Source organism: Sycon ciliatum, chromosome 1 (genome assembly GCF_964019385.1).
Source record: "Sycon ciliatum chromosome 1, ocSycCili1.1, whole genome shotgun sequence".
In the NCBI taxonomy this organism is placed as follows: domain Eukaryota; kingdom Metazoa; phylum Porifera; class Calcarea; order Leucosolenida; family Sycettidae; genus Sycon; species Sycon ciliatum.
The window spans coordinates 32,047,517-32,071,879 of NC_088643.1; the positions used below are offsets into that span (position 1 = coordinate 32,047,517).

Genomic DNA, 24,363 nt, shown 5'->3' on the forward strand with positions numbered 1-24,363 from the left:
TGTGATGCGTTGACACCCGTACACATGTTGTAAATCACTGCTGCAAGGAGCATTGCGTCATAAATAATGACGTCAACTTGAAATTCTGTCGGGACAACAGGGTATGTGGGAGTTGCACACTCTGGGGGGTTATGTACTCTTGGTAGTACCCACAAGTATATTAATTGTATTGTCTGCGGCAGCCGCTGGATGTGCACCATGCGGATTTCGTGCCCATCGGCCGAGCCCGTGCCTCCCCTCCGTCCGGTAGGTGTGGGAGGGTGGGAAACAAAATTGCGTGGCGAGCTCTCACAGCAAAACAGACAACTGGCCAAAAATTACACCAGCCGGCAGTAGATGAGCCGTCTACGGATGCATCCGCCAGGCGAAGGGTGGCTCGTACGGGCTGTCGTGCGCGAGTGCGACTCGAATGCGGAACTCCGCAAGAGTGCGTGCTTGCGCAAGTCGACTGCGGCGGCACGGCGGAGTGCGTAAGGTCACCTAAAGTCAGCTAGCGGGAATATTCCCCTGGGGGGGGGGGGGGGCGGCCCGTAGCGTGCTGGTTAACTACGGTTTGCGCAACGCAAACCAACATTTTTTCGGCTACCCCAAACGGTAGATCCTACTTTCCTCTACCAGGTTTGAGGGCAGTAGAACTACTGGTAGAAGCAAGAGTATATAAGCCCGATTATACTTCGAAGTAATACTGAGTAACTCTTGAACGTTGGTAGAAGTATGTAGGTTGGTAGAGGTAGTGACGGTATTTCTGTATGTGTGTGTGACCAAGGGTACACAATAAAGAACCCCCCTGAGGGCCAGGGGTTATGTACCCTTGGTGTGACCATGAGAGCTAGGCATGGGCGGGTAATGCTAGTTATCAAGTTGCTGCGATAATGCTAAAGGCAATGCTCATAATATGAGGATATCATGCCACTTATAATGCTCACACTACTCCATAATGCCAGTTTGAAAGTTGGAAAAGTCGATTTAAGAAGGCCGTCTTGGATCAAGGCCAAAGCGTAGAAGAAGAAAAACTTAAACAGCAATGAGCATGTCTGAAACAATCCACTAAGAAGGTTGATTTGTAACGTCAAGTCTCCGGACGAAGCCGGACGGGTTCAGATGCACGATTTTCGGAACTGGACCTAGCCAGCTTCATGCATGACACCGTTGTCGACCGGCAATTACGCTTGTAATGCCAATTTTGCATGCGAAATGGTGTTATAATGCCAGCATTATGCCACCTGGACAAAAGGGACTCAGTATAATGCCAGCCATCATTGAATGCTAGCATTACCCCAAATATTCAAAACGGCACATCATACTGTAAAATCGACGTTCTCAGATCGAAATGGATAGATCTGCATTCGTAAACTAACGTTACCATCTAACGTCTTTTCTTTTTCCAACATCTGCTCTTCTCTACTCAGTCCACCCAAATAGACAACACGAACGCAGCATTAGACATGTTTCGCTTGGGGCTTCGATTTACCGGTTCAATATCTATGATGATCAATATTGTGCAATAGCGGTTATACCTTGCTTGTAAGTCGACTACCCGTTTTAATAAAGGATTGACTTTTTTAAGTTTAACGGAGACATATAAATGGAACTTGGAAAGCGGTGGGGCACAAGTAGTAATATTATTCTTTGATTGATCCCACAGCGAAATTTGACTCACCTTTGCTGCATCGACCAGGCCGGTTCACGTGGTCATTTTACCATATCACCCACTTCTGTTGCACATTGCTGCAAACAAAATCGCGGTGGGGTCGGTTTTATGCAGCAGAGCTGCACACTCTGGTTTACCCTACAATGTCATGTACATGTATGTACAGATATACCGGACATCGGCTATCAAATCAAAATATATTATATAAGTTATAACCAATGATCTATTACGAAGAAAGATGTTGCGACACTTTCTTTACCAATAAAGTGGCAATAATCTATTGCAGTGATATATCGGATATTGTGCAGATGGTGTAGCACAATCAAAACATACAATCATGTACATTACACAATACAATAACAACGGCTATAGTGCTAGTACATGCACTAGGCGGCAAGCACTTCCTCCCTTCCTGTTCATGTCCGTGCAGCCGGTCCAGAGTGGCTACACAATCATGAAGTGTAAGCCACCGGCATCTATGGTTATTACGTACGGCCGGTGTGTCTGAAAGGCATGACTGTCAACAGGTCCACAGTACTACTTGTGCAGCAGGTAAAGTGGCCATTCACATCTATACACATGAACATATGCCGGATGTGGTCGCGCACCGGTCACGTATGCATTCAATGACATTTATGTACGTATTATCTCTTGTAGCAATGCATTGGATATATTGATAAAATTGCAGACAGCGCTTGAAAGCGGTGCGCTAGCCTATAGCCAGCACCGCCTAGCTACTAGTACAGTAAAGACCCGGGAGTAACCATGGTAACCAAGAGTGTGCAACTCAAAGAACTTTTAGCTTCCAGCAATCAATTTTTTTTAAAGACATCCGTCTTTCGCAGCCATTTGCGGGCTCACCGATGCCATCATGCGTTGCCAGAGATCGAAAGTGCAAAGAACTTGTACATTGCAGCGACGGCAAGCAGAATAATAGACAGTAGTTCCACGCATCCTGCACCTGATGATGTGACACTTTTAAAATCCTCATAACAAGCGCAGAAAGATGTATGTACTTGATCATACTTCTCCCAAAGAGTGACGCAGAAAAAATTCCACCCTGGACGAGTCCATCGCAGTTCAAGATAGGAGCCGCACACTCTTGATAATGTACTCGAGTGTTGAATTCCTATCTTAGAACTGAGCTGCGACCAGTGCGATGGACTCACGCAAGTAGGCGGAATCTTTCATCTCGGGTGGGTGGATTGCTAAAGTAACAGTTAATTAAAGGTGCAATGCCAATCCGCTGCTGCGGAATTGAATACTAGTAGGTGTCCATCAATGGCCCTGCACACACACACACACACACACACACACACACACACACACACACACACACACACACACACACACACACATACACACACACACACACACGCACACGCACACGCACACGCACACGCACACACACACACACACACGCACACGCACACGCACACACACACACACACACACACATATACACACACACACACATACACACACACACACACACACATATACACATACACACACATATACACATACACACACACACACACATACACACACACACACATATACACACACACACATACACACACACACACACACACATACACACACACACACACACATACACACACACACACACACGTACACCCACACACCCACACGCACTTGTTGCTCACTGCCAAAACTGGTCACGTGGGTCTCCCCGGGAGAGGGGAGAGAGACTCAAAAGGAATCTTGGAAAGATGACTCAATTGGCTATTGAACCGCCCAACGGCCGACACCCCCTGAAATCCCCAAAACTCTGGGTGGACTTGAAAATGATCCCACTTATGGGCTCACCACACCTCAGTAAGTGGGTGAGGACAAGGTGCAGAAAAAAGGATTGACGGCATCAGGGTATCCGTCCAGGGATCCAACTGCAGTTACCCCTGCCCCCAGTGAAGGTAATACTTGCTACTAGTGTGGGTGGCTGAATCAGAGTGGATCTGATAAGCTTCACTAGCACCATTGATTACACAAGAGTTAATCTAGCCAGAAGCAGTCCATGGCTAACAGGTATGTACACTTCAAGTAGAAAGTATATGAACCCTGGAACCAACAAAGGGGGCAGGTACAACATTACACCTTCAAGCAGCCGAGCCCGTTGGCAACAGACCCAACACAATCAAGCATAAGTGTACCCACCAACCGAACTAGCTGGCACACACACACACACACACACACACACACACACACACACACACACACACACACACACACACACACACACACACACACACACACTCACACACACATACTCACACCCACACTTCATCATTTGTGTGTTTGTGGCAGTACAAGAGACATGGGCCAATGGTATAATTACGTAGCCGAGATTAGACTTCTGAATGATAGACAAGCCAGACAGAACGCCGGTGTTACATGACATTGTGCTAATCTACGCAAGACGTGGAAGAGGGACTAAGCTTTTTAGAAATGAAACCATATGCCAGTGGCGGCGTATAAAAAGCTGCGATTAGTAGATTACTCATGAAACACACGGTCACATGCTGGCTGACTTCATTTCTCAATACATCACCACTGCAGGTATCTCCGGTAGGCTGTATTTGCTGTATTTGCTGTATTTGCTGTATTTGCTGTATTTGCTGTATTTGCTGTATTTGCTAATTCCTGCTCTCCACTACATGTACTATGCAAGGTTTCTGAGTGATTTCTATTTATGTTTTAAAAAAGTGCAACTAGACCATAATCTGAGATAGCACCAGCGTTAGTTCTTTCGTGTAGTGGATGCTGGGAAACCGCCAGGTCAATAAAAGAATTTTGAAATGCTCAAAACGTGCAGCATGTATGGATGGCGGGGAACTGGCATGACGTCTCGCCGGCATGATGTCACAATCCTTCAACAGTTGCTGTCACCACCACCGCTTCTGCCGCTGCATTCCATGTGGCAACAGACCTATAGCCACCGACCAGTCTTGACTGTCCACCTATGCCACCGTAGTCAGTTGCACTTTGTACATTGCGCATCATCACGGCTCGGATATCAGCGCCTGATATGCCGTTTGTGCTGAGTCAGGAGGCAGTCAGGCTGCTTGGCGGTGAGCTAGCCGATAATGACATGATGACATGACCAAAACATCATGATGGCTTAGTCCAGACTGGGAAATTCTGATAGTATTCAGACTGCGTGTTGTGCATCCATAGAGAGGAGCGGAGCAACTGTTTTAGCTAGTAGTCAGGGCACGGTCCAATAGTCCTTGTTTGGTTACATTTCCGATAGATCATCATTGAAATAGAGTAGAATTGCCGGTCTCCAGTGTTCTTCGTCCATTCCTAGCCGAAAGAACTCCGCATTTTGATTTGGTATACCATTCTCTTGCAAAGTCTGCTCCATGTCCAAATTCCTGCCCTCAAACTTCCATGTGTAGCTGTTTGCATGCTGGTTGATGACCAGATAGCGAAGCAGAATCTCATTGATTGTCTCCTCTTCGCAAACCTGTGTTGGAAGGGAAGAAGATGCACAGCCTGTAGTAAAATTGGACATGGCTTCATGGGGTAGGTCCAGTGTAATCTTTTGTAGCTGAGTTTTCACTGTGCTGTGTACCCTGGCCAAAATGTACAGTGCCGTCAACTGAAATCCGACCCCTGAGCGGTGCGCTCACATCGCACAAAGACCCGACACGGGATGGTAAAAGTACGAAACAGAGACCGCTACATGCGGCTGCACCGCTAAGGGGTCGGATTTCAGTTGCCAGCACTGTACTTCAGTGTTCAACACACAGCAAGAGCTATGGTTGATGTAGCTTGACTCTGCTCAGGACTATGAGGGAGACACAATTCAAGTTAATAAATAATTCAGGCTGTCCTTCACCAACCGGTCTTTCAAGGAAAGACAGCAACAACACCATTGCAAGCATGCTATAACCAAATATGAACCCTACAGAAAAAGCCTGGCATGTATGGCGCTGGCCCAATTCGGCACTTGCAACCGCAAAGAGAAACTACAGTGTACAGTGTATCCTCGTATGACCAGTCTGTGAAGTGTGATGCCGTACTGTACTGCAGACGCGTGCTCAGCCTGGTTGGAAATGTACGCAACAGTTCCCACCCCCTTGACCAGGGATCGCACAAACCTTGCGTTTTGATGGGTCTGTAAGACTCCCTGCTCTTGACCTTTGGTCTGTGTACGAGACGCACGCATAGTTTTCGTAGGGGTACTTTTTCATGTAGTACTGAATGTGGCAAGTAGGACTCGCCCATCCGCTCTCTCCACCTGGACCTACTCGAAGGGTCGCGGAGGTAGGGGCGCTCCGAGTGGCGGGATTTTACGGTACTCCTAACATACACCTCTACCCCACTCCCTCCCCTCCCCTGTGTGTGTCCCCACCCCTCCCCTCCCCTGTGTGTGTCCCCCACCCCTCCCCTTCCCTGTGTGTGTCCCCCACCCCTCCCCTCCCCTCCCCTGTGTGTGTCCCCCACCCCTCCCCTCCCCTCCCCTGTGAGATGATAATAGTCCATGTGCAATCATTATTCATACCTTAATGCAGTGTTCTTGAGAGGTTAGGGTATTCACCAGCCTGATATGTCGAACTCGCGATGACAAAATGCCGATACAGTATTTGTGGTTCTTCCACCACGGTGTGCCAAAGTTCGTCTTCCAGCTCGATGATGGAAACCGTGGAGGCACATGGACAAAGCGTCCCATCGGCGTGTGGTACATTGAGCAGCCCGTTTCCTCATCAATCCGCCTCCGTATCTGACAACACACGTACGTACACATGTACACAATGACTAATCAGTCGGACAACCAACAAGTGGTCATGCTGCAATGAAGAGGAGGTAAAGATTGTTGATCGATGTCCACTCGCACGGTGCTGTGCCGCGCAGGCTCACATGCTGCTCACCAGAGACGGTCACAGTGGTTCTCAGACCACTAATGGTAAACAAACATGACAAGAACAGTATAGCTTTTATAAGTCAAATACGCCAGAAAGATGTTACATTGTAGCCACTTCCCAGTATAGCTCTCCCTCACTGATAACAGATCACAGTCACTAGGAGTATAGGAGTATACATGTTTCCAAAAGGATGGGTGTGTGTCATGTGTACTGCAGTGACTGGGAACTATGTACATGTGTACTGACATCGGGGCGGCACTATTGTATTGCTCTGTGACCGCGGCATGCCACAGTAGTAGTCACACTGTGACATCATGGTGACTCACTTACATCCAATGTGCTCTTGTCAAACCAGTGGGTAATGTCCGTACCTGCAGCTTGCACAATGGGCTTGATCAGGTCGCTACCTGCAGTTCAAATCGGAAGACGCAAAGCCGGCCGCTCAAGTTCCATGGAGCATTATCAGTCAAACGTTGCTGAGCATTATCAGTCAAACGTTGCCGAGCATTATCAGTCAAACGTTGTTGAGCATTATCAGTCAAACGTTGTTGAGCATTATCAGTCAAACGTTGCTGAGCATTATCAGTCAAACGTTGCTGAGCATTATCAGTCTAATACTTGAAGTACACCCGCAGATTTTCGGTTTGAAAACATACCAAGTTTTCTTGAAAGGATCATCGGCTTCCCTGTTACCACTGAGTCTTCCCTGTTACCACTGAGTCTTCCCTGTTACCACTGAGTCTTCCCTGTTACCACTGAGTCTTCCCTGTTACCACCGAGTCTTCCCTGTTACCACCGAGTCTTCCCTGTTACCACCGAGTCTTCCCTGTTACCGCTGAGTCTTCCCTGTTACCGCTGAGTCTTCCCGGTTACCGCTGAGTCTTCCCTGTTACCGCTGAGTCTTCCCTGTTACCGCTGAGTCTTCCCTGTTACCGCTGAGTCTTCCCTGTTACCACCGAGTCTTCCCTGTTACCACCGAGTCTTCCCTGTTACCACCGAGTCTTCCCTGTTACCACCGAGTCTTCCCTGTTACCACCGAGTCTTCCCTGTTACCGCCGAGTCTTCCCTGTTACCGCCGAGTCTTCCCTGTTACCGCCGAGTCTTCCCTGTTACCGCCGAGTCTTCCCTGTTACCGCCGAGTCTTCCCTGTTACCGCTGAGTCTTCCCTGTTACCGCTGAGTCTTCCCTGTTACCGCTGAGTCTTCCCTGTTACCACTGAGTCTTCCCTGTTACCACTGAGTCTTCCCTGTTACCACCGAGTCTTCCCTGTTACCACCGAGTCTTCCCTGTTACCACCGAGTCTTCCCTGTTACCACCGAGTCTTCCCTGTTACCACCGAGTCTTCCCTGTTACCACCGAGTCTTCCCTGTTACCACCGAGTCTTCCCTGTTACCACCGAGTCTTCCCTGTTACCACTGAGTCTTCCCTGTTACCACCGAGTCTTCCCTGTTACCACCGAGTCTTCCCTGTTACCACCGAGTCTTCCCTGTTACCGCTGAGTCTTCCCTGTTACCACTGAGTCTTCCCTGTTACCACTGAGTCTTCCCTGTTACCACTGAGTCTTCCCTGTTACCACCGAGTCTTCCCTGTTACCACTGAGTCTTCCCTGTTACCACTGAGTCTTCCCTGTTACTTAGTGAGTCTTCCCTGTTACCACTGAGTCTTCCCTGTTACCACCGAGTCTTCCCTGTTACCACTGAGTCTTCCCTGTTACCACTGAGTCTTCCCTGTTACTTAGTGAGTCTTCCCTGTTACCACTGAGTCTTCCCTGTTACCGCCGAGTCTTCCCTGTTACCGCCGAGTCTTCCCTGTTACCGCCGAGTCTTCCCTGTTACCGCCGAGTCTTCCCTGTTACCGCTGAGTCTTCCCTGTTACCGCTGAGTCTTCCCTGTTACCGCTGAGTCTTCCCTGTTACCGCTGAGTCTTCCCTGTTACCGCTGAGTCTTCCCTGTTACCACTGAGTCTTCCCTGTTACCACTGAGTCTTCCCTGTTACCACCGAGTCTTCCCTGTTACCACCGAGTCTTCCCTGTTACCACCGAGTCTTCCCTGTTACCACCGAGTCTTCCCTGTTACCACCGAGTCTTCCCTGTTACCACCGAGTCTTCCCTGTTACCACCGAGTCTTCCCTGTTACCACCGAGTCTTCCCTTTTACCACCGAGTCTTCCCTGTTACCACTGAGTCTTCCCTGTTACCACCGAGTCTTCCCTGTTACCACCGAGTCTTCCCTGTTACCACCGAGTCTTCCCTGTTACCGCTGAGTCTTCCCTGTTACCACTGAGTCTTCCCTGTTACCACCGAGTCTTCCCTGTTACCACTGAGTCTTCCCTGTTACCGCTGAGTCTTCCCTGTTACCGCTGAGTCTTCCCTGTTACCGCTGAGTCTTCCCTGTTACCACTGAGTCTTCCCTGTTACCACTGAGTCTTCCCTGTTACCACTGAGTCTTCCCTGTTACCACCGAGTCTTCCCTGTTACCACTGAGTCTTCCCTGTTACCACTGAGTCTTCCCTGTTACTTAGTGAGTCTTCCCTGTTACCACTGAGTCTTCCCTGTTACCACCGAGTCTTCCCTGTTACCACTGAGTCTTCCCTGTTACCACTGAGTCTTCCCTGTTACTTAGTGAGTCTTCCCTGTTACCACTGAGTCTTCCCTGTTACCGCTGAGTCTTCCCTGTTACCGCTGAGTCTTCCCTGTTACCACTGAGTCTTCCCTGTTACTGTTTGTTTCTTTGTACAGCTCGGTGTACTCAGTGTATACTGGCCACATCATGGATAAGCGGCAGTGCTAGCTGCACACTTTACAGCCAGTAGCTTACACACACACACACACACACACACACACACACACACACACACACACACACACACACACACACACACACACACACACACACGCTATACTAAGTAGCTGCACACAAATCACAGAACACCCGGGTGTGCAGCTGAGCTCAGAGGGACACTGATTAGCAGCAACCTTATAATACTAGACGACTCTGTCCTGCAGCAACCCACTTATGATAGTCGTGCAGTGATAGTCTTGCGGCGCTGTAGTAAATTCATTAGTCTATTGTGCATGGCGATACGCATCATTCTAGGGTCTACTGTACACTCATACAACACTTGGTAACATTACGCAGCTCATAATATTATTACGCAGCTCATAATATTATTACGCAGCTCATAATATTAATACTTCAGTAGTTCCATACCATGCGCACAATTGTTTCACACCAGTTTTCCCTTTCTTTCTCAAACAGTCTGAGGAGAGTAGAGGGCGAAACTGAGATTGTCTCCTATATTTTGTTATTCCCTTCCCCCCCCCCCCCCCCTGACCTCATGTGATGACTGCCTACATCCACCATCCATGTGAACATCACTGGGAGTTGTAGCATCCAGGGAATTCACACAAGACTGGGAGTTGTAGCATCCAGGGAATTCACACAAGACTGGGAGTTGTAGCATCCAGGGAATTCACACAAGACTGGGAGTTGTAGCATCCAGGGAATTCACACAAGACTGGGAGTTGTAGCATCCAGGGAATTCACACAAGACAGGGAGTTGTAGCATCCAGGGAATTCACACAAGACAGGGAGTTGTAGCATCCAGGGAATTCACACAAGACAGGGAGTTGTAGCATCCAGGGAATTCACACAAGACAGGGAGTTGTAGCATCCAGGGAATTCACACAAGACCACAGTACCCCAACGCTACTATAACTCCGAACGTGATCCCTGTATGTATGGTCTATATACAACCCTGGTAATGATCCAAGCCTGTTGACCTGTTGAACACAAGCAATTGTGACGCGGTCCAGACCAGCCAGGAGGCTATGCAGTGCATACAATGATAGTGATACTGTGACTGCCCGGCACAGCCTCAGCCTCCCTCAGCCTCAGGCCAGTGGGGTGACTGAAATGGGTGCTCTGGTAATAGCCAGACATACACCACTGCTTTCTCCATGCTACCATGGTTACGGCTCCCTGCACATACCGTAAAGTACCGTTGATCCTCCCCCACGCCATGTCGCTTCCCAGGAATTAGATCAAGGCTGTCAAGTGCAGTACGATGGATGTACAACAACGTAGAGGATCAGACTCGATGTGCTGGATTGTGAACATTTTGATCCTGGATTGGCAAGTATTGTGTACAGCAGTGCATGCGTCGGTTCAACATCGTATTTCGTTGTATACGCCGAAGTCGCTTCACAAGGAGAAAATCGACAGGGGGCGGGAATTAGAGAGGGGGCGGATCAACGGTACTTTACGGTAATACTACAGTCGTCCCTCTCTAATCCGGCACTTTATAATTCAGCACCCTCGATAAACCAGCACAATTTTCAGTAGCCAAAATGTCCTCTTCATGCACATTGCAGCAGTAAATCAGATTTGTTAATCCAGCACCCTCCCTAATCCAGCAGATTTTCGTGGCACAAATGGTGCCGGATTATAGAGGGACCACTGTATTATTAATAGATGGAGTATAGACTCAAGGGCCGTGCTTCCATCCAGCATTCTGTGCCGAAGTACAATGACTCAATGTCATGTCGTAATGTAGCCTGCTGAGGGCTGAGGGCTGTGTACAGTGATGCACGTTTGTACTCAGAAATCTTCAACTGGGCTGTTCCCTTGATGGTGATAGTGACGGCACGCCACAGACGGACATGACTACACTGAGTACTGGTTGTGGTAATATGTACCCGTACAAGTACCTTTATATTCCTCGCATAGCGCTGTTAGATCATACACCCTGCCAAGATATGTGACCCACATATCACTCTCCTGGTTATGCTCAGCAACCTCCAGTGGAGTGTAGTGGCGACGTCTGGACGGATCCCTCTCCACCGCTACCGGTATCTCTTCTAACTTTGGCATGGCTTTCTCAGCACGGACGCCACACGGGGTGTGAGCAACTCAGATCAAACGGTGATATTTTTAGACTAGACACAAACGACCACAGACATTCTCCGACGACACACACGTGTTTCCAAATTTACTCTTCAACTCTGGGCCAAGCCACTGACGATCGTTTTCTAGATCAAACAAGACAGAAGTAATTAGTTGCACGACATGCGCCGCCGGGGATGGCCCTGGCTTTCTCACAAACAGTTCTCGCCTGCACGTCCTCGCGCGATCGATCGCTAGGCAAAACAAAGTCAGAAGACGTTTGCGACAGATGCGCGCGTTACCGAGCACAGTCTAGATAGAGTCTGTAGGAGTAGGTCCGTAGCCCTGGTAACCAGGTAACGCAAGCGCCGCACATAATACATGTATGTAGCAGCTGCAGCTGCTGCTGCAGCACGCCCGCTACGTGAAGATCATGCACGGCGCGCGACATACATTCATTTGTACAATGTCATAGTACATACTGTAACAGTATACTACACTAGTACTCGTAGTACTAGTAGTACAAGTATTTTTGTAGGTAAAAAAATCATTTTCGGATGCCAATGCACTGATGACAAGGACAGACAGTCAGGGCCAGGGAGTCGTAACCAGGTACATGTAACATTTTACGACTCCCTGGACTTGAAGGTGCCGCCTTCCTTTGCACCATGGCTGGTAGCGGTACAGTGGTGGCTCGGCCGTACAGTACTAGTACTACTACTACTAGCTGTACTGATGAGGCCTTTATGGCCGAAACAGCTTGCTGTCTAGTATGACTATGAGTATGGGCATGGTCTACAGGCTGTACAGCATTGGGTAAAAGGCATGCGGCCCAAACTCCCAAAGCCTGGCAACAAAGGCAAGGGCATGCAATGATCAGGTCCTTCAGAGCCTGACGGTCGTGAACCTGGTCTGATGACGTCCTGAAAGGCTGAATCCGGTCATCATCATTATCGTGCATTCTGTCGCGTGATTCAGTCCTCGTCCAAGGCAACAAGAAGACTGGACTGGACAGCGACCACTGCTACATGTAGTACTAGTACTAGGCGAAGTACAGTAGCTACTTCTTTTACAAAGTTAACTAATACTTTTAGTTAGTTGTGACTAACTCACTGACTCTAGTCTCTAGACGGCTACGTAGTACGTGACTACTTGTAGTAGAGTAGTGTCCAGTATTACTTTCGTCTCTAAACTATTATAGACAGAGAATACTAATACCGGTACCGTAGTAACTAGTAATACTACTACTAGACTAAAGTCTAAACTCTAAAGTCAAGACTAACTAACTACTTCAGTAATCATCGATGCATCAGTTGTAAACTGAGGTACGAGTGGAGTGGAGTGGAGTGTTTCTTCTGGACTCCGTGCTGAGATCTACACCGTGGCTGTCTGTTGTAACCGGGCATCTCTCGAGCACCGGGTGCCCACCACCATAGTCCATACCACTGCCGCTCTTTGGGGAGAGTTTGTGTATGACTTGCGCAAGGCTTGTCTGTGGTGGGTTATCTGCGACTGAGGCAGTGAGGGGAGAGTTCTGCGGTGTTGCTGGACGTTGAACCGCCACAGGCTGGTAACCAGTCCACGGTGAAAAATGGATGGAGCTGCTCTTCGTCCGTCACTCCTGGCATGGTTCAGTCTCAGCGTGGCACTCTGTTACCTAGTGCAAGAGGGCCATGCACAGTTTCCAGGCCAGTGCGAGTCCACTCCCACTAAGTGCTCCTGTGTCTACACGGATGTTGCTACCGGCAAGAAAATGACATACGACCTCGGTGACCTGAGCAATGGAGACGGAACATTTCGGTAAATCTCATGGCAGCTGCCCCCCCCCCCCCCCCACACCCGGAGTTATCAAAATGAAAATGCCAGTCAGAATTGTTCCCAGCCCAGCCAGCTGAAATGTAATGGCTTAGCATGCCTTTCGTATTCTAGAAAAAAGTATAATTATATCAATGACTGAATCTGGCATGGCGAACATGTGCAGCCTTACACAACCTAGTGTTTGCAGGGTGAGGACTGCACAGCGTGACCTGGCCTACACCATTGCTTGACTGCACAGCGTGACCTGGCCTACACCATTGCTTGACTGCACAGCACCTGGCCTACACCATTGCTTGAACTGCTTCGCACACGACACTGGGACTGGATTTCATTGAACAGCACTGACTGTACACGTAGTAACCAGACGTCGGTCCTGGCCGGAGAAATTCGACCTCTTGAATATAATAGTACTGGGCGCTATGCCCCCCCCCCCCCCCCCCCTGCAAGCAACACACATAATCAACTGTGGTGCTGTTTTATTCATGAGGTTGAATTTCCCTGCTCAGAACTGTATTATAATTATAACTGTTAGTATCCCGGTCACATGACTGCTGCGGTTGTCATATCAGCACTAACGTTACCTATCTGTATCAGTACTAACTACCTATTACTAGGCAGTACTGCTACTAGGCAGTACTGTTACTAGGTAGTAGTATAGTGCTGACCACCGCAGCAGTCATGCGGATACTAACAGTTGGTACGAGTGATCCGTGATTGTGATCACCACATGCATGTACACTATGCCTGCTTGTGACCACTGGACAAGTCACACAAAAGCGGCTTCACCTATCTGTGTCATGGTCGTAACCAGTACTGGCAGTACAGGCTACTATCGATAGGTCACTCAGGCACCCGATGTTGAGGAGAAACGCCGGATTTGCATGACTTACAGAATACAAATAGTGTATACCTATTCCTTACTAGTACATGCTGTCGGACAGTCCAGATTGTAAAACTTTTAAAAGCGTGTGATTTATGGCGAGTGGGTGACTTAAAACTTAAAAGTGCTTTTAAAACGTATCACGATTCAGACATGTCGCTGTAACATGTAGTCTAGGTGGATGTGCTTGCAAGCACGTATTACTGTCACCCTGACCAATTATATTAGTAATGGGTTTGCTCCCATCCGTAACCTCTTATGATGCGCTGGGCAAGCAAAGGCCTTGCCGGACATGAACACAGCAAAGGCCTTGCCGGACATGAACACAGCAAAGGCCTTGCCGGACATGCCGGACATGAACACAGCAAAGGCCTTGCCGGACATGAACACAGCAAAGGCCTTGCCGGACATGAACACAGCAAAGGCCTTGCCGGACATGAACACAGCAAAGGCCTTGCCGGACATGAACACAGCACTGAAAGGCCTTGCCGGACATGAACACAGCAAAGGCCTTGCCGGACATGAACACAGCAAAGGCCTTGCCGGACATGAACACAGTAAAGGCCGTGCCGGACATGAACACAGCAAAGGCCTTGCCGGACATGAACACAGCAAAGCCGCATTCATCACTGTGGCTGCACTCGGCAGCCTGTGTATTGCCTGCGGCTGCTCTGTTTTGATTGTACTGAAATTAGTTTGTTGTACTATGTCTACTGCACTGAGCAGTAGAGTCCTTTTCTGGTGGGATGTCGCAGCAGCCTTGTACAGATGCAGTTTGCGGCTCATCAGTGATAAACATGTGTATTGCAGCATGCCCTGTCCTCGGAGTGGTTTGCAGTGCTTGACACAATGCATGTGCAATGTATGTCATTCTTGTGTGTTCTGCCGTGTAGATACACCGAGGTACGCGGCAATGACCAGAATCTTTACTGGTTCAATCCTTGCGCAAGTGCTACCATACCATCATCCGGTGGATGCGAGGATGTCATTGTAAGCATCGGTGATCGTATGCATACATGTTGCCGGCTTGTATGCATGTTAGTGTATTGGTGGGTGGGTGGGTGGGAGAGAGAGAGAGAGAGAGAGAGAGAGAGAGAGAGAGAGAGAGAGAGAGAGAGAGAGAGAGAGAGAGAGAGGTGTGTGTGTGGGGGGGGGGGGGTCTTTCTTGGGTGTGCAATGCGGATCACAGACTACTATGATCCGCATTGCACACATTGTATCTTTGTGTAGGGGACCTGCATGGCTGCACAGCTCATATTCTCCATGTCGGCAGTGAAGTACAATGTAGGCAATGAGCAGGGTAAGCAGCAGCAGCAGCAGTAGCGCTTTCAGCCTGTTTATCACATTCAGGCCAGAGAGTGCAGGTAATGGGGGCCTAATAAAATTATTTAATTGGAATAGGTGCTAAGCGTACTGCTAGTGTGGCTGCTAAGTGTACTGCTAGTATGGCTGCTGTATGTACTCCTGGTATGACACTGATTCACGCTGCTGTTCACAGGCCTGCCAGCTATGGAATAATATATTCAGCGGACTTGGCACCCTGCAATCCAATCGCTTCATCAGTGAGGGAAACCGTGTTTTCATCCAATCACAAAACACAGACTCGATTGCATTCCGGTGAGTGGCACTGGCCGTGACTAGCCATGGCTTATAGCTCATAGCTCATAAGGGTGATGTTGCAGGCAATGAGGGTCTGGTGCAGACTGTATGCTTGTCACCCTCTGTGTAGTACATGTACTGGCGGCGGTGCTTTCCACTATGAGTGCATGCCTGTGCAGTGTGCCGAGTAGGTACATCAGTGCTATGGTCTATGGACCGATGATGAGAGCAAGCAGGATTGCTCTGACCGATGATGAGAGCAAGCAGGATTGCTCCTCCGATATCGTATATCGTCTATTTGAAAAAAGAAGCCGGCCTGCTTTTCCAGTGCAGTGGATACTTGTTAGACGACAGGCCTGCCGGAACCGGTTCGGTTGGTCAGGTAATTACCAGACCAACTTGTCTGCGACCAACACATGTTTCCTACTGTGGAGCCAGCGAGGTCCTGTGCACCCTCGGTCATGTGCACCCTCGGTCATGTGCACCCTCGGTCATGTGCACCCGTCATATCATGCAGAGTTGAAAGTATGAACGGCCATGACACTACCGGACAAATGACGGCCACGACACTACCGGACTAATCGAAAACTGCTTCCGGCGGTCCAGTGTAGCGGAGTGAAGGGTCCAGTCCCTACAAGATCACAATGTCAGAATGTGAGAATGTCTGCTACACACTTTCAGCAGTGTGCTATTTCACTCAGTACATGTACAGTCAGTATCGCATATATATAGCTATAGCGTTGCTGTTTGATTTGGAGCATTTTATCACTATAAGCGATAATATTATATTACTATGACCGATACTGCATACAATGTATGCGAGTGGGGTGCCAAACGACTCAGCGCGCCGTGCACATACGCACTACATACATGTACAATGTCATGTAGCTGCAGTGGCTGTAGCTCCTGACACACAAAATCCGCCTTTCCTCATGATGGAGGCATATTTTGGCAACTTGTACGAGCAAAACTCATCAAACAACACTCACTGGACAAGTTCTTCACGAAGAAGTAACACCCTGTTCTCCTCTGACATCGCTTGATTTTACATCAATCACTATAACCGATGCAAAAATAATGTAATAAAGGTCTTTTGAAATATGAATTTGATCACTATAGGCGATATATTACTATAGACAATTATTACTATACTCGATAACTGTGTATACTTAGTTATGGCAAATGAAAATGAATTTGAGAAATTGATCACTATATCCGGTATATTACTATAGTCGCCAACCTTATAGGCAATACGGACTGTAGTTAGTGGGCACCAGAGAACTGGTAGGGTGCCCGGGGCTGAATCCAGGTCATGAGGTGAATTGTGAAATTAGCAATATGTGTGACAAGTGGGCTTTATGCTCTCTGGCCGTTTTCCAAGAACCTTTTGTTTATGGGTGGGTCGACTGAGGAGAGTTTCTAATATATAGAAAGCCGAAATATTATTCCATTCTACAATGTAGATCCTGAGATGTCCAGTAATTATTATAATATAATAGGTATTTCGTTCAAGGGAGGGGGGGGGAGGAGTCATAACTTGACCTTTTTGTTCCGTGAAAATGATCGGCCGGATGGCCCCTAATGGATACCGAAAACCAGCAAATGAACGAGTGTTGTACACGTATACTTACGAAAATGAACTGACTTTCGGCTGACTTTCAGCTGACTTTCAGCTGACTTTCAGCTGACTTTCAGCTGACTTTCAGCTGACTTTCAGTCGATTGTACTTGTCCTTGAGTGAGACAAGCAAGCAGAATAGAATTGTTGCACTTCTGTGAGTCTTTATTGGTTTGCCTGAGTGAGTTGAAAAGTTCTGCAATTCTGACTATATTGTATCGGTATCAACAGGGTGCGATCTTTCAAGTGAGTGCTATGGTTTGGCATAGCTGACCTCTCCAGCCTGGCTTTGACAATATTGGCGGGGTATTAAATTGAATTACATAGAAGAAATCACATGGAAACGAGTTATAAAGCAACTATCCAGGATTGTAACAAATCACGTATCCTCACGTATCACGCTCCTCGGCTTTCGCCTTGTTGAGCACTCTCAGTAGGCTGCTCTAGTGCTGCTGCATCGCGCAATGCCCGCTACTTTTTGTAGTTTGAGCACTCTGGCGCTAGAGCGACGAGCTACCTTAATGTCTGTGGTGCCTCCTTTGCACCATGGCTGGTAACTCGGCCTATTTAGCTCGTAGCTGTACTGATGAGGCCTTTATGGCCGAAACAGCTTGCTGTCTACAGCATCAGGATTGTAACAAGATAATAAGCAGTCAGAAAGTGCGATAACAGGGCACACAACTGACATGTTACTGTGACATTCAACGACCCGAGACCTAGCACATGTGCATGTACTGTACAGTAGTGTACGTATGTCACATTGTGACGGTGCCGGTATGACGGTGAGAAGTCTCACGGGTATGTGGCATGTACTGTTGTCTCCTAGGATCCTGAAAGTCTACCTCAATTGCAACGAAGGCATGGGAGAGACGATATTTTCTGCAGCAGGAGACCAGGAGATCCAACATACATACGTAAGCAAAGCCTTTACTGGTACGGTAACTCGCACTGTGATGCCGATCATCACCGACTTAAGATACTTGAAGTGACCTTCACTCCTGATGTTGCCATGTTCACTGTTATATCGTTTTGAGAATTCATTCATAGTCTATGTATAGTTGGATGTTGCCAGACCTTCCAGAATGGGCTGCTACGGGCCTGTAGTATGATAATTATGTGTACGACCACTAACAGCCGTCACGACCTTTAGACAGACCAAGCCACTGTGCCAAACTGCATCACACACACACACACGCGCACGCGCACACACACACACACTCACATACACACACACACTTGTACTTGTTGCTCACTGCCAAAACTGGTCACGTGGGTCTCCCCGGGAGAGGGGAGGGAGACTCAAAAGGAATCTTGGAAAGATGACTCAATTGGCTATTGAACCGCCCAACGGCCGACACCCCCTGAAATCCCCAAAACTCTGGGTGGACTTGAAAATGATCCCACTTATGGGCTCACCACACCTCAGTAAGTGGGTGAGGACAAGGTGCAGAAAAAGGATTGATGGCATCAGGGTATCCGTCCTGGGATCCAACTGCAGTTACCCCTGCCCCCAGTGAAGGTAATACTAGCTACTAGTGTGGGTGGCTAAATCAGAGTGGATCTGATATAAGCTTCACTAGCACCATTGATTACACAAGAGTTAATCTAGCCAGAAGTAGTCCATGGTTAACAGGTATGTATACTTCAAACAGAAAGTTTATGAACCCTGGAACCAACAAAGGTGGCAGGTACAACATTACACCTTCAAGTAGCCGAGCCCGTTGGCAACAGACCCAACACAATCAGGCATACTAATGTACCCACCAACCGAACTAGCTGGCACACACACAAACACACCACACGCACGCACGCACGCACACACACACGCACACACTTGTACTAGTCTTGTACTTCAGGCACAATCTAGCCTAAGTACACCCATCAACCGAACTAGCTGCCCCCCCCCCCCCCCCCCCCCCCGAGCATGATAATAGAGCCACAGCATAACACCATCAGCATTGGTTACAAAGTAGTTTTATACTGATACGGTGCATGGCCACTAACAGCCGTTTTGACCTATGGACAGACCAAGCCGCCACATATGCCAAATTGTATCACTCACACACACACACACACACACACACACACACACACACACACACACACACACACACACACACACACACACACACACACACACACACACACACACACACACACACACACACACACACACACCAGCACTCTTCTCAGCACACGCAGTGTGTCTCACTAACCACCCAACGTTGTCGGTGTTGTCATTTATTGATGCTGATGCTGCTCATGCTGCTGCTTGTTGTTGGTGTTATTGTTGTTGTTGTTTCAGGTCTTTGAAATGACAGGACCCGGTGCTTGTCCCAAGTCGGCTGATGGTGGAGGTGGAGGAGGAAATAATGGTAGCAGTGTCGGCCTCACGCCTGGATGGTACATGGTTATCTTGTAAGTCATGCACCGTTGCTGGCAGAAACAGTAAAATAATGAAGTGTAACCCTTCCAAGCTGGAAGGTACCGTATTTGGCGGAGTATAACACGCACCTAGCACCTGAATATAATGCTCCACGTCTTATTTGACCAGCATTTTGGCAATTCAGGGTATATCCAGATTGTATTGTAATGCACAGCCTAGGTTTGAGAAAATTGCCAATTATAAAGACAGTGTTATAGTGCGATCATTGACGAAACATTTGTATAATGCATGTGCTACCTATGGGGCCTCATACCCAACCCGTCATGCATTTGGACACTACAAATGCATGCATATGGCTTGCACCGGGTCAGAGGTGGCAAACTTCGCAACAGTTTGATGCATTGCACTTCTTTTCGAAGTCCATGCATTCTCATTAGGGCTCAAACGGTCACGGTTTTACCCCTAACGGTTAACTGCTAAGCTAACGGTCGGTTTAACGGTTATAACTAGGGCTCAAACGGTTAGTCCGATTAACCGGTTGCAGACCGGTTAGGAAGAATTAACGGTTAACCGATGAAGGTAACGGTTACGCAGTAACTTTTCAGTCAATTTTTCAAGTATCAGGTCGTTGCAAAGTATGCATTTTCGCAGGCTGTCGCACGCGTACGCAATTTCTGGGCTGTCAACTTGGTCATATCTGGTCTCTTGGTGTGAGAGTATGTATGAATGAGCATGCAAGAGAATGTACATGTGTGCGGTGTACTGAAAAGGGTACGTTTTTTGAATGAGTATAGTCAAATATACAGTTAAAAAAGAGTCCGCAGGATTGCCGTGGCTTATAGGTTATAACCGTTAAACCGACCGTTAGCTTAGCAGTTAACCGTTAGGGGTAAAACCGTGACCGTTTGAGCCCTAGTTATAACCTATAAGCCACGGCAATCCTGCGGACTCTTTTTTAACCGTATATTTGACTACAAGTACACTCATTCAAAAAAATGTACCCTATTCAGTACGACGCACACATGTACATTCTCTTGCATGCTCATTCATACATACTCTCACACCAATTGGCCAAGAGACCAGATATGACCGAGTTGACAGCCCAGAAATTGCGTACGTGTGCGACAGCCTGCGAAAGTGCACACTTTGCAACGACCTGATACTTGAAAAATTGACTGAAAAGTTACTGCGTAACTGTTATCTTTATCGGTTAACCGTTAATTCTTCGTAACCGGTCTGCAATCGGTTAATCGGACTAACCGTTTGAGCCCTAATTCTCATATTCAGAGCATAGTGCACACCTGTGATTTGGGGTCTGAAATAGCACATCTAAAGTGTGCACTATACTTCAGCAAATACTGTAAGTTATGTCATCTTTGAAGAACTGTTATGGGGTTGGCAACCGGGAATGTCGTCTTTGAAGAACTGTTATGGGGCAGCCGGGGATGTCGTCTTTAAGGAGCTGTTATGGGGTTGGCAACCGGGAATGTCGTCTTTGAGGAACTGTTATGGGGTTGGCAGCCGGGAAATTTGGCTTAGCGTATTTTCCGCAGTATAAGTAACATTGTTATAAGCCGCACCCAGTCCCAGTTTTTTTGTCAGTTTTTTTGTCAGTTTTTTTTGTCACGAAATACTAGGGATCAAAGGGGTGTTCCGGGTACCCGGGTACCCGCCCGTTAATCTCAGGTACCGTTAGTAAAATGTACCCGTTTGGATTTCGGTGATCAAGTCAGTACGGAACAACACTGCTGGGATCGTGCATTCCAGGCTAGAGTCAATTATTTACAACTCCAAGCTGCATGTCTGCATTGCTGTTGCATTTTCGCACCTAGTAGATCTACATGTACCTCCGCAACTATCAGACTCAAATCAATTGGCGAATCACAATGTGATATCAAAATGCAACCTGAGAACAGATAACTTACTATCATGGTTTTTATGAAAATTGCGCAAAAATTAAAACACAGCTGCTAAAGCGTACCTGTTAATCCGCCCGTTAAGAAAATTGCCCGTTCGTTAGTTAAAAAGGTACACCAAGTGTCAGGTCAGTCAGCAGAAACGTACGAGTCTCCATGTTGGGAGCAGCCGCCCTTTCTTTGGTGTGTCACCAAAGTTGCTGCCGCTATTCTACATAAAAGCAAATCCGATTTGTCTCATTCTACAGCATTGCAGCATTGCAGCATTGCAGCATTGCAGCGTTGCAGCATTGTTGCAGCATTGCAGCATTGCAACACTTGTACACGTGTACTGGTGCACCCGTGTACTTACTTGAGAACGGTTTTATTCACAACACCATACTGGTGTACCGGTATACCAGTAGGGCTGTGTTCCCAGTAAAAAAATAAAAATAAAAATAAAATAAAACTGGTGTACCGGTGTACCGATGTACTGGTGCCTGTGGTGGCATACGTTTCAGGAACTGTGTATGGGTACCGGGTGTGTTCTCACCAGGGAGTCGTAAAAAATGGTATTTTACGACTCCCTGGTTCTCACCATATGTTGTTGTTGTTGTTGTTGTTGTTTTTTATTCTCACGATGGCGACTCGGACCAATAAGATGTTGTTGTTGTTCAAATTCGCATATCCAAACAGGTTCATGCCCAATTACGAGTACCGTAAAATCCCGCCAGAGTGCTCCGTCTCTCCCATGCGCCCCTCCCTGACTGCTTGTCAAGGAAGTGAGCATCCTCGTATGACTCTGTGAAGTGTGATGCCGTACCGCACTGCAGACGCGTGCTCGACCCGGTTGGAAATGTACGCAGCTCACACCCTCTTGACCAGGGGTCGCACAAACCCAGGGTTTTGATGGATCTGCACGACTCCCTGCTCTTGACCTTTGGTCGATGTACGAGACGCACGCACTGTTTTCATAGGGTGAACACTTTTCCATGTAGTACCGGATGCGGCAATTAGGACTCGCCCATCCGCCCCCTCCCCACCTGGACCCGATGGAAGGGTGGCGGAGGTAGGGGCACTCTGGCAGGATGTTACGGTACATGTGATTGTTGTACATGGGAGTGAATAGATGGGGAGGATCAGCACAGGGAATAAGGGCTAAAGAGAAGGAATAGAACAGTACAAGTGAGAGTGAGAAGGTCATGCTGTACCTGGGTGGGATAGTCCAATACGGGATTAGATGCAAGTTAAACCTTGTGTATGCGTGTGTGTGTTTGTGTGTGCGCGCGCGTGTGAGTGTGTGCGTGTGTGTACATGTATGTCTGTGCACATGTTGTGTGCTACACTATCAAATGCAGTGGCATATCTATCCTTGTAGTGTACATAGTGGCCGGGATCATGATTCAACATTTCAAGTTTGACAAGACCGGCAAAGAAATAATCCCAAACTACACGTTCTGGATTGGCCTCCCAGGCTTGATCAAGGTAAGGTAGAGTTCACAAGACTCAAGAGGTACGTGTACAGTGTACCATAGGTCGATTTTTATGATTTAGAATGGGAGTGGGCGTGGGCACTCTCCTGACTCTATGCACAGCAGTTCACAGACACAGGGAGAGATTTACGAGTAGATTGCGACTGGGTTGTCAGACTTACCACCTCACCCTCGCCGCTGCTACTCTGGCATGATGGTGGCCTCGCACAAGCGAAACTTCCTAAGCTGGTTGTGTTCCCCGACACAATTGTATAGCCGGTGGCAACGCGAAAGTGAAAACGTTACTATTTTTTAATAGCCACTGGTTTTCACCCCATAGCGTTATCACTATACTTGTAATGTCCTGATTACAAGGCCACACATGTAGTATTGAAGCAGATTAAAAGTGATATTGTTTCCTCTTGCTGTTGTGTGTTGTTGCATGAATGGCCATGTACAGGATGGAGCTATGTTCGGAGTTCAGAAAGTAAAAGGTGTCGGAGGTGGTTCCTCGACAGAGTATGAAAAGCTGTAATGGGGTCTGCAGGCGATGGACGACAGCTATAGGCCAGTCCGGTGATCAGGATGACCAAGGCCCAAGGTTATTACACATGTGGTGATGTGTGTGTGTGTGTGTGTGTGTGTGTGTGTGTGTGTGTGTGTGTGTGTGTGTGTGTGTGTGCGTGTGCATGTGTGTTAACTGGCTGTCTCCAATGGACAACTATTCAGCAGCCGCCGTGACGCTTTGGTAGCTATACGCTGTGATAGAATCTTACAAAAGCTGGACACTTTTTTAAAAGTTGAATGAAATAAGCAACACTGCAGTGTATGGAAGGGAGTAGTTTAATGATTCAAGTATGCATGTACCAGTTACCCTGTTATGCAATACAATTCTTGAAGTTTCAAAACATGAAAGGCTGCTTGTACATTACGCGCCATTACCAATCCTGCTGCTAGATCTACAATTCGGCGATACAAAGTAGCTGCACACAGTGCTCAGTGCATTGTCTACTTGTGTACAGAATTCTCCACGGTCTAAGTAACTTTGAAGAGTGGCTTTGACCTTGGAGGGCACAATTACAGTCTAAGCGCTCCGGGGGGGGGGGGGGGGGGGGGGCATGCAAAATAGCAATTGAAACTGCACTGTAGTTCACATAGGGTGGGGGGGGGGGGGGTGCATGCAAAATAGCAATTGAAACTGCACTGTAGTTCACATAGGGTGGGGGGGGGGGGGGTGCATGCAAAATAGCAATTGAAACTGCACTGTAGTT

The 24,363-nt window shown here is 47.9% G+C and overlaps 2 protein-coding genes across 2 annotated transcripts; one reads left to right on the top strand and one right to left on the bottom strand.

The window, feature by feature from the left end:
- Nucleotides 1-4,001: 4,001 nt before the first annotated feature.
- On the bottom strand, nt 4,002-11,702 carry LOC135823269 (cytochrome b5 domain-containing protein 1-like). Its single transcript, XM_065336127.1, has 4 exons — nt 11,251-11,702; nt 6,874-6,950; nt 6,183-6,401; nt 4,002-5,141 (listed from the first exon to the last, which is right to left on the bottom strand). Exons 1-4 carry the CDS (start codon nt 11,411-11,413, stop codon nt 4,911-4,913), a joined length of 690 nt encoding a protein of 229 aa, XP_065192199.1. The 5' UTR covers nt 11,414-11,702; the 3' UTR covers nt 4,002-4,910.
- Nucleotides 11,703-12,480: 778 nt separating this feature from the next.
- LOC135823225 (cation-dependent mannose-6-phosphate receptor-like) lies at nt 12,481-24,142 on the top strand. The gene is made up of 7 exons (XM_065336075.1): nt 12,481-13,225; nt 15,017-15,113; nt 15,622-15,740; nt 18,166-18,253; nt 19,645-19,757; nt 22,979-23,105; nt 23,553-24,142. Exons 1-7 carry the CDS (start codon nt 13,017-13,019, stop codon nt 23,625-23,627), a joined length of 828 nt encoding a protein of 275 aa, XP_065192147.1. The 5' UTR covers nt 12,481-13,016; the 3' UTR covers nt 23,628-24,142.
- Nucleotides 24,143-24,363: the final 221 nt, after the last annotated feature.